Source organism: Lagopus leucura, unplaced genomic scaffold (assembly GCF_019238085.1).
Source record: "Lagopus leucura isolate 7727_CA_CO unplaced genomic scaffold, USGS_WTPT01 Super-Scaffold_1, whole genome shotgun sequence".
NCBI lineage: Eukaryota > Metazoa > Chordata > Aves > Galliformes > Phasianidae > Lagopus > Lagopus leucura.
The window spans coordinates 8,839,980-8,856,275 of NW_024962250.1; the positions used below are offsets into that span (position 1 = coordinate 8,839,980).

The 16,296-nt window shown below is 37.2% G+C and overlaps 1 protein-coding gene across 1 annotated transcript in view; it reads left to right on the plus strand.

Annotated features, from left to right (window-relative positions):
* STARD9 (StAR related lipid transfer domain containing 9) overlaps positions 1-16,296 on the plus strand; it is a 98,103-nt gene that overhangs the window by 6,931 nt on the left and 74,876 nt on the right. The window contains exons 2-3 of the mRNA XM_042863489.1: positions 3,320-3,389; positions 6,082-6,198. Of these exons, the coding sequence (XP_042719423.1) occupies positions 3,320-3,389; positions 6,082-6,198 (187 nt within the window). The remainder of the gene's footprint in view (positions 1-3,319; positions 3,390-6,081; positions 6,199-16,296) is intronic.

A 16,296-nucleotide genomic window follows, 5' to 3' on the forward strand; every position in this document is an offset into this window, starting at 1 on the left:
TGCTGGGCTGGGTTGTGGTTGTGGGTACCTTGTCAGTACAGTGCAGAAGCTCTCATGGCTGAAGGCACTATCAACTCTCAATGCTGAACTCTCAAGGCTGAAATTGGTTTTGGAGTTAGCTTGAGTCATGGGCACTGGCAGGAAAAGCATAGGATGCACGCAAGAAATGCATTGCAGGGTTATTTTTTAAATATGTATAAGAAGGTGTGTACTGCATTCTTTCAAGAACTATTTAGGATTTCTCATGTACTTGAGTGGTATATTTTGGCTTTATTATGTTTAATTACCTCAAGTATTTGGTGCTCAGTTGTTGTAGAAGATTTTTTGTTGTATTACATGTCTAGTGCTAGTGACTCCATTATTTTTGTTTTACTGCATGTACATGTTTTTAAAATAAACGTGCAACTTTCAAAAGTCAGCTCCTTTGTTCTCTAAGTGCATGACTATTATTTGAGAGGGTGGAGGAGAAGTGCAAGTTTTATAAAGCCTAAAATAAGCAACTGCCCTTCTCCCACTCACTGCTGCCTCCAGTTTTGTGTACCTATTTGCACTTCTGCACTCTGCAATCTGACCTAGTTTCTATGCAATCCAGCAAGATGTGGAAATGTTGCTCTAAGGGAGCCTTGATCCTCCCATGATTCAGTTCTGCTGGCTCCTTCTTCCAGGTCTTTCAGCATCTGCTGTCTCTTTAGGATTGTGTTTGCTTTGATGGGCTGCAGAAATGATTTGTCAGAGGACCAGCAACTGTTAAGATTTTCCATTGAGCTCCCCCTGGTTTTGGCTGGACTGCCACAGCTTCCATTGAGTCTTTTTTGTAGCTCCTTGTTGCAGCCTTGCTGCTGCATTTTGTATTTTTGTTACTGGTCTGTCACTGGGTTTGCATTTTGCTGAAGCTTTTTGGGAAGGTGCAGCCTGTCCACAAAATGATCTTTTTTGCAGCACTGCATGAGGAAAAGGTTGTTTGTACAAAGTAACTTAGAAGAGAGCATTTCCCAAGCCCAGCATGATTTATTCAAAAAAGAAGAGAATGGATGATAGGGAGGCTGAATGTTTAGATCACTGTGATTTCTGAATAGTGGGAGTCAAACGTATCACAAGAGAAATGAATCTTGGGGATGATTTTTTTTGATACAAGTAATACAGCTTTCATACTGGTAGAGCAGAGCACCCATTCAGTGAGGATGAAATATTGTTTTACTACTCGAATACAAACTGTGATACATGTATATAACCTCTGTGAACATACATGATTTTTGCTGCAAGAGCTTCTTGTAGTGTTTGGAATTTGGAATTAAGGCAGAACATCTGCAACACCTGTAAATGTGCTAAATGTGCGTTGTTTGTTGGACTTTAGATATTAAACTGGGCTTCCTTTCCTAATGTTCTCTGTTTTGTACCTAAGCGAAGTGTAAAATAAACACATACTTACAGGGAGGCTGAACAAATAGTTTTTAGGACTGGAAACAGGTATAAGTCCAGCTTTGTTTTATGTTGGATATTAAGAAGAATTTCTTCTCCAAATGAGTGCAGTTCTAGTGGGAACGGGCTACTCAGGAGCTGGTGTGGTCACCATCCCCGGAGGCCTTTAAGGGAATGGGTAGATGTATTATTTAGGAACATTGTTCGGCAGTATTGGTGGTAGATGACCTGTTGGACTAGATGATTTTAGAGACCTTTACCAATCTTTGCCAACCTTAATGATTTTATTTAGAAAAAACTCAGTTCTCTTTCTTTCAGCTGTAAGATGTTGCAAAAGCAGCTCTGTTCCACCACTGCATACCCATGAACTTTTTCTTGCTTTGGCTTTTGCAGTTGTGTGTGTGTTTTCTGATCACAGCTGATCTGAGTCATTGTATGGGGGTGTGATTGCTAGATCAGACACACATGCACACACAAAAAAAGAAATGAGAACACATGTGAGGTATTGGTCAGGAGAACACAAATTGTCCCTTCGTAACAGCCATCAGCTGAGATAAGTATGCTGTGAATCGACATCCAGAGCAGATTAGTTTTATTTCTATTTGCTGCTAGCTTTCTAGTGAGTCTTGAACAAAGCTACTCAGCTGCTGTGTAGTGAAGAATCATCGTTACCCTGTGCTAGACTGTGGTGTGGTAATTTGATTTTCTCTTGTTTCTGTTGTACTGTCATTGAAAGTATTTAAATGTGAGCATTTTAACTTTATATTTGTGAGTAATTTTTATACCTTTAATGTCTTATATTTGGGATTTCTTTATGTTAGGTCTCTAGTAATGACTTTAGTCTGTGAGTATATCGGTGATGAGAACCATATAAATACACGTTTGTAGAGTTTGTATGGCAAGTGTGGCCTGAAGGCAGTGAGTTTCTCATAATTAGTGCTGGTGGGACTGAAGGTGCTGGCTGTTGTTGAAGTTTTCTTATATATTCTGTGAGAATACCCTGACTTTTAAAGTTACTGCAAGTTACTAGAATTATTCCATGCATGAACACCTGTTTCAGGCAGGTGCTTCTAATTGTTTTTAAACTTCATCTGGAACAGTTCAGCAACTATAGAAGATGAGGTTAAATATTTAAAAGTAAACCTAGGGTGGTCTTTTATTTGGATTTTCCACTTACTTAGAATTGGAAATTTGGTGTATATTTTTTCAGTTGAGATTTGACCAAAGCTACTCAACTGACAAAAAGGCAGGCTGCACTGTGCTAGTTCTGACTGAAAGCTGCCAATGAAAGGAGAAATTGCCTTAGGAAGTAATTACATGCTGTACAAATGTAAAGAAATCTGTTAAAACAGAGATTTGGAGTCACAAATGAATGGTGGTCAATCAGATTTCAGTTTTCTAACCCTCATTTTGTCTTATCTGCCTTAAAACTAAACTGATGATGCCAAAGCAGGTGATTACTAAGTGATTTTATGCAAATAATGTATAGGAGTGCATGGTGCTTTGCAGCTGTGGAGCAATCAGTCTGATCACTTTTCAGGACAGGCTTGTTTTGCTAAAAAGAACTTTCTTGAGGACTACAATAAAATCTTTGGATTATGTGGTAAAAACTAGATGATAACACCTGACAACACTTGTGTTTTGTGGGTCTGTGACTTGGATCCTTACTGCACAAAACATTGCCAGTCTACAAGGGCTCCGCTCTGCTTCAGAGTAACAATGCAGTGTATGTTTCTAAAGTGAAATTACGTTCCCTTTAGGAATAAAATGTTTTATGAAGTGTTTTATGTCTCTTTTAAAATTCTTGAAAGGAAATGCAAATTTCTAGAGTTTATGAATTTGAAATGCATCTTTGTGTCTTCGTATTTCAAATGAATTTTTGAATGTGTTTTGATTCCAGAGAGAGTGCGGAAGGAGGAAGAGTGATTGTGGAAGTTGACGACAAAGTGACAACAGTCAGAAATGTAAAGGTATGCCTTTTCTTTTCTTGTGCTTCTCCTTTAAGGATCCTGATGTGATGCTTTGCTGCATTTGTTTGGCTTCTGGACATTTTGAAAGGAATACTAAGGGATACATTTAAACTAGCATAGTTCTAGAAATTTTTTTTTCCTTTTTTCTTTTTTTTTTTTTTTTCATGGTGTCAGGGAACGTAGCATCTGACTGCTATATTTTGTTCTTATCTTTGTGCTTTGGCTGCGGGCCATTATTCAAAGCTGTTGGTAATTTGTTTATGATTTTGTGCTTATCTTACTGTTACCAACATCTGGATGATTTCTTTCCCTGTTTCTCTCCTCCTCTCCTATTTGTATGTAGAATGTGACTGGCTTACATGAAATGGAGCAAAATGTGTTCGGCTACACTTCAGGCCTTAGTAAAAGGCCAAGAGCCATTAGAAGAAAATTAATGTGTCTGACTTCCTCTGAGAGCTCTAGTGTCTACATACATAGGAATCAACCCTCTGTTTTAGACTATTAAATGACTTAAAACTGCTGTGTGCCTTAACTAAACTAATGGAATGAAAACCAAGTAATTTTGTGTAGTCAAACTTCTGTCTGCTTGAAAAGCAAACAAACTGTGGAATTACCGAGGTAAAGGTAGGGATTCTAAGAGATGGATGTGTTTCTTTATAGCTATGAGGAACCAGTTATTCTAGCTGGTTGGCTGAAGAGAAATATTTCATGAGGTTTTGAAGAGAAAGACAGGGAAAAATAAAATGGATGGTTTTTGAGTTGTTTTTTTGTTGTTATTTTGGTTGTTTTTGTTGTTTTGGAATGTCTCATGGATGTAAATTGTTGCAAATTATCTTTGTATTGCATTTCTTTACTGGAACTGGTGTTGATATGCTGATGTTTCCAGGGTTTGCTTAGTTCAGTCAGCAGAAGTGCCATTGTTCTGGCTGTGAGTTACCATTGGTAAGACAACACATCTCCTGAAAATAGGACTAAAAGTAGCTTGCAGTGATCTCCCTCCTGGTCAGGTGTGAATGACTTTGCAAGGCTGTATTTACAGAGCCCAAAATTCACTATTCCCTTGAATAATTTTTCCCAATTCTTTGAACGTGTAATAAAGCTCTCCAAGAGGCAGTTGCTTTCCAGCTGCAATCTAATTTTCTTGGGGAGGGCTTTGGTTACCGTGGCGATGCTGCAGCATCCCCACCCCCACCAGCTGGGACTGACTGCAGGCAGGTGGAGGTCCACAGCTGGGTAAGTGGGTCCAGCTGAGCTGTGTGACACAACAAACTTTAAATTCTAGTTCTTAAAAGAGTATCTGTGGCTTCTGTGGGGCACTGGGAAGTCAAAGCAGGCTCCGTAGCTGGGTTGTTTGGGGTGCAAGAGCTGACTTGTGAATTTTTTCTCTCCTGATGTTTCATAATTGGTGAGTTTTTTTTAATGCATGAACTAAATTTAGACTGCTTACTGCAGTGCACAAACTAGTATTTATACACTAATGTTTGCATTGCATGTGAAGTGCATTTACTTTGTAGTTAAAAACTAAAGAAAACCTTGAAAATTAGAAAGGATGCCAAGGTTTACAGAAAACCTTGAAAATTAGAAAGGATGCCAAGGTTTACAAGGTACAGATTTTCTTCTGTCAGGCAGGAGTACATCTTGAGGTGAAGGGATTTGGGGTTTTTTGTTTGGTTCTTTTACTTTTCATTTTTAAAGTTGTGATAGCTTGTGGTATTCCTGTCTTTCTGTTGCTGTAGAAAATTTAAGTAAATAAAAGATTACTTAATAAAAAGATCTCTGAATCAAAGCATGGTGAGAATGATCAGCTGGCTCATTAAGGTGTGAAGGAAATTTTGATTCTAAAGGTATTATGTTGAATCAAGTACAGCCAAGTGAGATTTTAAATACGCATAACCTGTCAAATCAAAGATAACTGGACATTACTTCTAACACTTTATTTTGCTGTTTCTTGGCTTAAAGAAACAAGAACAACAACAAAAAACACCACAAAACCCTCAGATGAGCCTATAGATTCATTTTCCTTGTAGATTTACAGTTGATGTTAGTCTTCAGCATTTCATGCCATTTATTCAGTAATCTGACAGACAGTATAGTCAGTCCCTGATTTGTGGTGACATCAGTGAAGAATTTTGTTTAGATATGAATAATGAATTTTCTACTTATATTATTGCACATGCTAAGGTTATGATAAAGTTATTGATTAATTGACTGGCTGCATTTGTAGCATGCAGTCACAGCAAAAGATCTATTAGCTTGTCAACATGACAAAGGGGAAAAGGGAGGATAGACTTGGATTTTTAAATAGAGTGAGAAAATGCGTTTTGTTTAGCGCTGCTTGTGTCTCATTTCTGTGATGCAGTTCTGTATCATTTATCAGTTTCACTGAGAAGTATAAAAAGGATTATACGGCTTCTCTTTATACAGATGTTGTGGAGACTCACAATTGTCAATTGTATTTAAGATGAAGAACCTAATTTATAGAAAACATACCCTTCAGCAAAAATTTCTCAGCAGGTTTGTCATGGACAGCCCTGCCTCCTTGCTCTGTGAATCAAAGGAAAATGAACAAAAAGAATTAACTGTTGTTCCTTTTCCACAATGTAGATCCTAGGTAAAATTCCTGTTAGTTCTAAAACGCTTGCTTTTTATTCTGCTTTGGAGTGAAGTCTGACTTTTTTCCTTCTGTTGTCAGGTTGACAGTAGGCTTGATGGCACTTGGGACTCAAGAGAAAAGACTGTGGCCTTCAGCTTTGACTACTGCTACTGGTCAGTTGATCCCGAAGATCCAAAGTATGCATCTCAGGAAATGGTAAGTAATGCTATTCTCCGTGTTTGTTTCCACTCTGTTTTGTCCTTTCCTATTCATATCTACAGAACGAGATTATGAATCTAGATAAGAAAATTTTGTCTATCTACCCCCATCTTTTCCTTACATTGGTTGTAATGCTATAGTACATAATCTGCAATACCCTTGTTTGTAAACAAATTTTTACTTTCATTAGATGCCAGCTTTGATAAAAATCATTTATTGTGATGACCTTAGGATGCTAGCTCAGTTGCACAGGGATCAGATTCTAGTATAAGAAAGCTATAAAATTAAAAGAAAAGCTTCAAAGTGATTTGAATTAAGTAATCACGTATTTAAACCATGGTATTAAATTTTATTTGTAGTGTGTTGTTTTGAGCACCTTTTCTTGCTCAACCATTAGGAATTCTATAACTGAGTGGGGCTTGATAGATTAAGATTTCAGTATTGAGATATGTTAAGATTTGCTTGTTTGTTTTTTAAAAAAATGCTGTGTTATTGAATCTACTATAAGCGTCATGCATGGTAAAGCTGTTTAAAGATAAATGATACGCATACAGGGAAATATATGTCAGCATTACAGTGAGATTTTGCAGCCCTTCTGTCTTCAGAATTGTTTCTTCTTTCCTTTTCTTGTCAGTACAGTTGTTCCCAATATTCTAAACTATGTAATTTTGTTGTTTTTCCTTCAGCTTTTCACAGAAAGTATCACTAAAGACTGAACTAGTTCTGTGAATTTCTTATTTCTGGTGACAATGAACACAGGACTGTTTCAATAGAGTATTTGGAAAAACTATCAGATTTGGTAGTTATCAGAATGATCAGACAAATTCCTAACTTTGCCAGATTTCCTGCTTGGTGCTGTAGTGTGGAAGAGATTTTAGGAATTCAGGAAGTGTGCATGTAGTGTTTAAAAAAGGAAATCTTCTCTCTAAAGTACACAGTAGAAGATAAACTTCCACTTTAGGGATTACAAATGACAAATCTTTAAGTGTTGAACTGTTTTTTGTTGTTGTTTCCGTATTTGGGCCCCCCCCCCCCTCCACCCTCCCCAAACGTTTTCTTACTTGCATGTTTGGATGTTGTTGTCTTTGTAAGTTTCTCTCATAATATAAGTGTTGCCACTTAAAGCTCTTGACAATACAGCTATGTTTCTAGCTGGAATGATTTAGCAAATGGGATGTTGATAAATACAATCTGTCAAGTCAGTTTTCTCTCCACTCAGTACAAAAAGAGATCACAACTGCTGAGTGGGAAACAAATATTGGATAGAAAGTGGAATTTTTGTTGTTATAAAATACAAATGCAACTCAGAAAGGATGTAAAATTGAATAAGCAGGTATTTAAAAAGCTTTGTGTTGTCATACAACACACTTTTATCTAATAAAAATGCTGAAGGGGAAATACAAATTCACTGGCCATAGAAAATTAAGCAAATGAGCAGTAGTTGTCTTATTTGTGACATAGTTGTTGAATGCACCTGCTGCTGGCCAAAAGGATATCCAGCGCTGCCTCATGTAACTGTTGAGTTACTGATCCTTGGACAGACCTATTTTGTGTGTTACAAAGTGTTTGAAGATAGACTGTTGCTTTGAGGAAGGCCTAGAGTCACAAGTGAGTTTCTTGGCTGTTTATCTAAAGTTGTCTTGGTGAATTTAGGATGCCATAATGTCATTTAGAAAAGGACTGATGGAGTACTGCAATCTTACTGTGCTTTTCTGCATTTATCTTGCCCTCTTACACTACATGAATGAAACTTATTGTGTTAATTCCATATTTTGCATCAGTGCTTCAATGCTGAGTTCAAAGTTTCTAAGCTTCCTTACAGCAATGGCAGCCAAAGGAGATTCAGTAATGTTTTCATCCGATAAAAGCTTTCTTTCATGAGCTAACCTTGGATTAGTTTTTCCTTGAGGATACCCTGCCAACTGTTATCATACGGGGTTGGTGTATCAGTTGAGGATGAAAACCAGGTTGAAGTATGTGCCTTCAGGTTCATTTTTGTAGAGAACTGTCTGATATTGAAGTGTCCTTTTCTTGTCCTCTGGACTGACGTATAAAAATAAAGTTGTGGCAGTTCATTTGTTTTATTGTCACAGTCTGTAACAACTGCAGTAGATGGGCTGCAAATCATAGTTGAAAATATGATTTTTAAAGATACAAGTCTGCTTGTCTGATTGCTTCTAGTTTCATCTGAATGTTAACGTTATTGATTTCGGATTCTGGTTTCTTGCATTTCTGAATATGACCACACAAACTGTATTTTATTCCCTGTATGTTTTGATCATATACTTTACACAGTTAAGCCAGATTTCAGTCACATCTGTAAGTGTTTTCAAATGCTGTGACAAGATGTTCAAATCCATATTAAAAAAATAAAGCTTTCTCTACTGCCTGTGTTCCACTTATGTTTGCCAAAATGTAGATACGTGTTGTCCATTTTATTTCTTCTAATGTGTTCATATTAATGTTTCTTTACTTGATTAGGAGGAGGGGAATAAAGTTAATTTTCCAGTGTAGTTTGGGGAGAGCGGACCTTGTAATACAGTGGAATGAACAGGAACCTAAATGAATTAGTAATGCCCATGTGACAGACTGTATGCCTTTGTTTTTAATCTTTTTTTAGCGACTCTGCAACTGGCAGTCCTTTTCACTTCAACAAGTTAAACCAGAGTCATAAATACAAATTATTTTTAGGAAATGTTATTGTCTATGTGTTTCTTTGAGACTGAATTTTAAAAGTAATTCTTACTTTAGATGATATGCATGTTTTCCTGAGTAGTATTACATAAAGATGGTAAGCCTTCTCATATCTGAAAAGAGAAAAGACTTATTTATTTTAAAATAAAAAGAAATCTGTTTTTGATTACTGAAAAGGTATCTATTTCTCAAACATCAACAGTGATGTTGTAGAGACAACCTATTGAATAGTAGTTGTTTTCAGGAGATTTCAGGTGCAAGTGGACATCTTTGAAAACTGTACTCTCATTCAAAATGTTTGAGAAACCAGACATGAGTCAGGGGTCTGTTTTCCTTGTTTCACCACAGTTAGGAGAGAAATATGAATCTACTATGCTTCTAATGATGTGCTAAATCCTTCAGTGCACAGTAGGGTAAATCTGATGCTTGGGATACAGTGTCGTAAAGTTGTGTGGAAGCAGCGAAAGGACAGGAAGGTGTAAGAATAAACTGAGCACAGGAACAGAGTGTTGAATGGAATAAGAAGCAAAAGAAAACTGAAAGATTTTAAGCATGAGTGCAAAAGGTCATGCGTGGTTTTTTCTGATCTTACTTCTGCAATGTATTACATTCATTTTCTGTGGTTATTAACCATGGAATAGTTACTCCAAACCTTCACTGTGCAGGTGTTGGCTTTTTTGGTCATTGTTTCCTTTATTCTCCCTTCAACAGCAAGTAAATATGAAAAGAGCTGAGAAGCTATAATATTTCTGTCTGTGTTCCTTCTTCTGCCTTTTTGAGATGAACTGTTCCTTTTTCTCTTTGCCTTTATGCCATAAGAACTAGTTTGGTTTCACAATGGAAAGGTGGTGGATGTCTGCACCTGGGCTTCTCTGTTTGCATCTGGTGAAGTGCTGTTTCACAGTGTCTCGCTGCATTCCAGTACTGAGCTTTTTTGGAAGGTGAATGTGGCACTGTACAAACCCACTTTAATGGAGAAGATATCTGTAAGAGTTTTTCTTCCTTCCCACTTCTTCCACAGGTGTCTTCGGGAAGTTTAGAATTGCTTTCCAAAGGAAATTCATTTCTCAGGCAATTGTGTAATTATGGGATTATCCTTTAGTAGTGATTCATGACATACTTCTATTTAGCAATAAAAAGTGCTGCAAGCCTGTAAGAAAGGAATACTGTTTAATAATAATATTGTAGTTATATTTGATATTGTAGTGATATTTGATTAGGATTATAATTTTCAACCTAATAGGCAGATTCAGACTTGCTGATTCAGTGTGGTGGCTGAATATCAGAGTATGTAGGTGCTTTGAAACCTCTGTAGTTATCCCACAAATGAACATCTAAATGTATACTCATCTGAACTTAATAGTGCAAAGACTTAAACAAAATCTTGAGAATATTCGTGCACAACTACAGAAACCCATACAAGCATTGAATATTCTTGTGGTTGGTTGTTATAACTTCAGTTCTCGGCTTCCCTCCAGCCATCCTACCCATCCGGTTATTGTGTATCTGCAGTAATTGTGGTGGGCAGACCGAGCAACAGGATGTAAAAGCAGGTATTTACACACAGCAGTTGCCATAGATAATTCATGTAGTAATCTGTTCCTTTTGATAAGAGGAATACTTTGCATGACTAATAGAGCATGACTGGTAGTGATGGTCAAATCCAGAAAAGTGTTTAAGTGCCTGCCTTGCTTGGATTTCAGTGGGATCCAAATCTCTGACTGGGAACACTTTTCATAGATCTGAAGTTTAAGTTGTGTGCCTTAGTTACCAACTAAACAGAGATTTATAATACAAGGAATTCAATGGCATACCTTTGCTTCTTGCACACTTCATTACAGATGCCATTTTATGAGACTGCCCCTCTGTTGTCATCTGTTGCATGGCAACAAAATGTGATGGGATATTGGGGGGAAGGTTCAACCCCTACTGCTGTACCACCAACATCTGTCTCTGACATGATGGGCCAACATAAAAAAATAGGAGGCATGACTTTTGGAACAGCCCTCATACAGTTACTGAGGAAAAAGCAGTGATGGTATTAAAAAAAAAAGACGGAGTTAAAAAAAAAAAAGTCATATTGCAAAAAAAAAAAAATGCTCCAAAGTTCTTGACCTTGTTTTCTCCCCCTCGCCTCTTGTAAGCAGTGGCTTACTGTTATAACTGTGAATTACTGATATAGTTGTAAGCTGAAAAGAGTAAATCATTCACTTTTGTGTTGTTTATTTCTGAACTTGATGTATCAAGTAATAGGGGATTTCTCTGCTTGCCTGTCCAATGCACATGTATGCTAGGAAGAACTCCCAACCAGACATATCTTTGGTTTCACTGTGCGATGATTTCTATCACTGTTTACAAATATTTTCATTATAATTATATTTTCATTAGGAAGATTGGGTTTTAATCTGTGCTGTAAGTACAGAAATGGAGGCTGCTAAGGGCAGCTTCTCTAACTGAACACACATGATGTGTGAAGACGGATTTTTCCATTTCTTATTTGTATTTAAAGTGTCATAATTGTTTTCACATTTGGCTTCCCATTGTATTTGTGTGTGGCTGCGTTTTCTTTTTTTCTTAATACTGGTTTCAGCTAAGGAATGTAGCTGTAGAAAGGGGTGAAAGGGCAAATGATTTTCTTAACTTTGTCAGAATGTAACTGAAAAGCAACCAGAAGATGAAACTGATATGTTTGTTTTAATATGCAGCATCCTCAGTGCAGCACTCTGTTTCTTGGCTTGTTAAGAATGGGAGGAGGCAGGAATGTTTGGTTTTTCCCTGTTAGTTGAAAAAGCTTTAAAAGGTTGTACAAGAGCATTGTTTGGAACCAAAACATTACAACATACTTTCCAGATCTTGATGAGATACACTGACTGTACTTGCAGCTTGGTAGTTTGTGTAATGCAAGAACTCAGATTGAGGAGCCTTTCCGTTTTCAGATGAGTCTGTGGCATTTCCATGCCTCCATGTGTTCCTTGTGATATTCCAGTTGTTAGTTGCACATCTGTTCCCTGGTATATGCGCTTTATTACATTAAAATTCTTTAGAATTAAGTGCTGACTTTTATATTTCTGTAATCCTTCAATTTGTTCTCTTTTCATCTTTTCCCCCATCCCCCTTCCTACTTGTAATGCTGGGGTGAGGTGGAGGCAGCAGTGGGTGTAAGAGGCATTTTCATATGAATTATTTGAAAAGCAGTAAACATTCCATCTGCAACTTTTTTTTTCTCCAACCCAGAATGAGATAGAAGTGGAAAGGAGAATGTACTGTAAGAAAATGGCTTTTTGTGATTGTGATGAAGGCAGAGAAACCACTGTCAGTGCAGGTTATTATGTATCTTCAACGAGCAGCATAGCTGCTCTGTTCAGTTCATGATCAAATGAAGTCATTCTTCCTTGCTATGACTAGGAATTCTTTGCTCTGAAGAAAACTGATGTGGTATTCATAGCTGATATTCGTAAACTTCAAGGCAGGCATTACTGGAAGACAAAAATTGAATGGATTTTCAATTTACCACAGATAACATTGATTTTTTTTTTTTGTCTTTCATATACGTTACCTATTTAGATTTAAATAAATAAGGCATTCAGTTAATTGCAAGAAGTAACTATGTTGCATGGGCATGCATATGCAGCTATATTTTAATACAGCTGTATTTGAAAGGAGAGGGAAATACTCAGTATTTAAAAAAAAAAAAACACCACAAAAACAAACAAAACCAACCTGTTTCAAACAATGAAATTCAACTTCACCCAGATGTTAGATGTGTTAGTACTTACACCCACTCACTCATTTTTCCTTATAGGCATGGAATACATGGTGCACTTCATTTGCAATAGGCAAGCTATATAATTCACCAAACAATATCAGAAGGAACAGTAACTATATTCAGCAGCCTAGAAAAAGAATAGTAAATTCTTTGTGTTACCAGGTGCTGTGCATCTTGCACCACCGCAGCTGGCAGTTCTTCCATATTCACTGTGATTTCTACGTGTCTTGCAAATGAAGGCAAAAACTTTGTACTGATGACCTGCAAGCTATCTGAAGTTGCTTGTCAGCATATTGTTATTTATAAAGGATTTTTTCTTTCTATATAGATGTGATGTTTCTCTTTGCAGTCCCTGAGATGTGTTTTTCAGACCTGAAAGGTTTTTATGTTGATCTGTCACATAGGATGGGGCACGTACTTCTTAGGCTAGGCTGCCTCTTCTCTCCAAGAAAATCCACCAGGAGCACTTTAACACACACAGTATTGATGATGCAGCTCAGGAATACAAAGATGTGTTGTGTGTGTGAAAGAGAGGCATGTCTCAAAGTCCAGAATGGAAAACACTTGGAATAACATTAGAGCAGGTGTTAACATTAAAGTTAATAGCTGTAATTTCAGTTGTGATTCAGCACCATGGGAAAATAATCTATTTAAGGAAGGGCCAGTTCAGATGGTCCATTCCTAAACATTATTCTGCAGCTATTTCACATGACAGTGATATAGCCTGGCAAGATGTACTTCAAAATATATTCCTCAGCCTAAGGTACTGAAACATAATCATCCATGCTTCAGCTAACAGTGTCCTGACTTTAAAACACAGAGGTTATGCTTTCAAACAGTGAGAATTTATTCAGAATAGTATGTGAATCTGGGGAGAAGGAAATCTAAACTAGCATTCAGAATTTTGACTTTTTTATGTTTTAAGGCTGTAGTTAATGTTTCTACACTGAATTACTTTTATTCATTTTAATTCTTATGCAATTTGGGAACATTACTAAGAAAATTTGTTTTAGCAGAAAAAGCACAACTGAACAGCGATGTTAATTTGCTTTTCACGAGTGAGCTCTCAAGGGCATACTTTCTGCTGATTAAAAACAAAGCTGAATTGGGAGTCAACGTGCAGGTGCTCAGATCCAGCCAAAAGGATGATTTGTTTGGTTTGTCTTCAAGGAGGCACACTTATCTCTCTGAGGCATATCTTAATTAATCGGGAAGTATAAAAATTAACCCCTAGCAAAGACAAACAGAGCAAACACAAATTAAAAAACAAAAAAGAGAGAAAGGAAAAGGCTGGTTTTTATTATAATGGAACAGTTGCTATTCATACCCAACACTTTAATAAACAGTCATACAGGATTGTTTACAGGCACCACATCATTTAATTTTTCAAGCGTTAGCTATTTATGCTTGCAAGTCCAATCTCCTGGCTGGAACATGTCAGAAATGTGGCACATTTTCAGGAGTAAACAAAATGGCTGTGTTGATCACGATCACAGCTGCTGCATAAATGTATCTCGCTATTCAGTGCTAGCTTAAGCCTGCCCAATAAAATCTTTCATAAGCCAGCTGCTTGTTAAAAACAAAAAGCTCCCAAACCTGTCCCAGTAAAAACCTCTAAAAGTCTATCAGCCCTCCAATCCGGTGCTTACACAACCCTCAGACCAGTTTGTTCTTAGAGATTTGGTTAAAGCTCTGCTAATTTTCCCGTGGCTTTGGTTGCCAAAGGACTAATCTAACTGTGAAGTCATTCACGCAACATTACTAACAGATTGCTGAAAAAACACTGCTCTTCATTTCGGAATAGAAACAGCAGAAATGTAATTTTTTCATGCATGGAAGAAAAACTGCGGCAGGCACTTAAACACAAGAGAATTGAAATTGTGAATGTTCATCTCCAAGTAAGGAAGAACAACCAGCCAACAGCTTATCTCTATAACAGATTAAATAATAATTAAAAAAAAAAAAAATCAGTATGATGGTTTTTCTGTTGTTGTTTTTTGTTGCTGTTTGTTTTTAGAAAATAAAAATCCTTCCACATCACCATGTGCTAGCAAGTGAATTCAGAAGGCTTTTGCGTTCACATGCAAGACTTCTGGAAATCACAATGGTTAGAGAAAAACTGATGGGTTCACTGCAAGATGAATGACAACTGGCAATGCCAAGAACTTACTACTTTTTTCTGAGATTGTGTGTTCTTACTGATCTTTCCATTATTGTTTAGTGAATTATTCTGCTTGCTGGTTGGAAAGGGTGCACTCTGTATATCTAGTGTCTGTCAGGAAAACTGAGTGTAAGTGCTAACAGCATTTGCTTTGAAGAGACATCTTATCTTGTGTTAGTTTATGTTAAGTGTTCTGTTCTGGTAGCAGCAAATGGATTTGAGTAACTGCTGATATACTTAGAAATAGATAATTCTGAGGGAGGGCTAGAACCAAGATGTTGAAAGCTTCATGGATAATACTGTGTTAGTCTATTTGTGAAGGAATGAGGTCTCCTAATGGAGTTGAAAAGCCAAAGACCAAGGAAAAATTATTACCCAGCTGAGCAATGATTCCCAGTCTTTTGAAGTAGCCGCATCATTTCAGAGCTGTCCAAGACGTAGACTGCTGGACTTGCTTTGCCATGTGACCAACAAGTCTGACCTCAGCACTTTGGAGTATGATCAGGAGGTATTCCTTTGGTAGTGCCCTAGAAACACGTCACTACAGTTTCTCTCTGAAGTGCTAGAAAGCATACCTTCAGCTGTGGACATTGTAACCCACATGATTTTTCTTGCCTCCTGTGGGCCTTGGTCTTCTGTAGTCCCTCTCATGAACCCTCTCTAGGACCCTTCTCTGTGTAGGTAATGCCATTTCCAAAGGTGACACTGGGGTTATCCTGCACCAGACATGTCAGCTGTGATGTCCTCAGTTATACTGCTGTAAAGTCATTTTCCTTGTCTGTCTATCTTGTTTTGATGCTCTTAGTTGCATTTCTTAATGACTGAAGATAACGGCCAGAGTAGTTCATGAGTGGCTGATATTTTTTTCTTTATTGCTGCATTTTACAACCTCTTTGCTGATACAGTGAAAGTTCCACATCAAAATGTGTGTTTCTGACTTTGCTGACTTTTTCAGTAGCTAAACAGAATGTAGGACCTTCTTGCTTTTATCCTTTTTCGTGTGTGTTTTTACAACCAAGAGCTGTTTAAAAGCTGCTTTGAAATAGAAAAATAAAAAATAGTGGTGATATCACTGTTAGAGTCCAGAGGGACAGTCAACATGAATTTGTCATTGAAGCATTGATGTTTTGCTTGTATTGCAAAGCTTTTGTTATTAAGCGCTTTCTGTGCTTAAGCAGCTTTTGTTGTTTTTAACTTAAACTACAATTCAGCAGAAACCTGTTACTGCCTTAAAGACATTTTTTGGTCTGAAATCTCAGAAATTTTGAAGGGTGGTAGAAACTTGCTTCCAGCTCCTCATGTTGTTCTCCTTTGCCTCATTCCTATTACTTGATATTACTTGGTACAGCACACTTTTATTCTCTCTCATTCAACTGCATGTAATTTGCATAATTGTATTGCTCACTACAGTATGCAGAATATAACCTTTTTCTACTCCATCTATTATCAGTGTAAGTGGCTTTCTACAACTGAA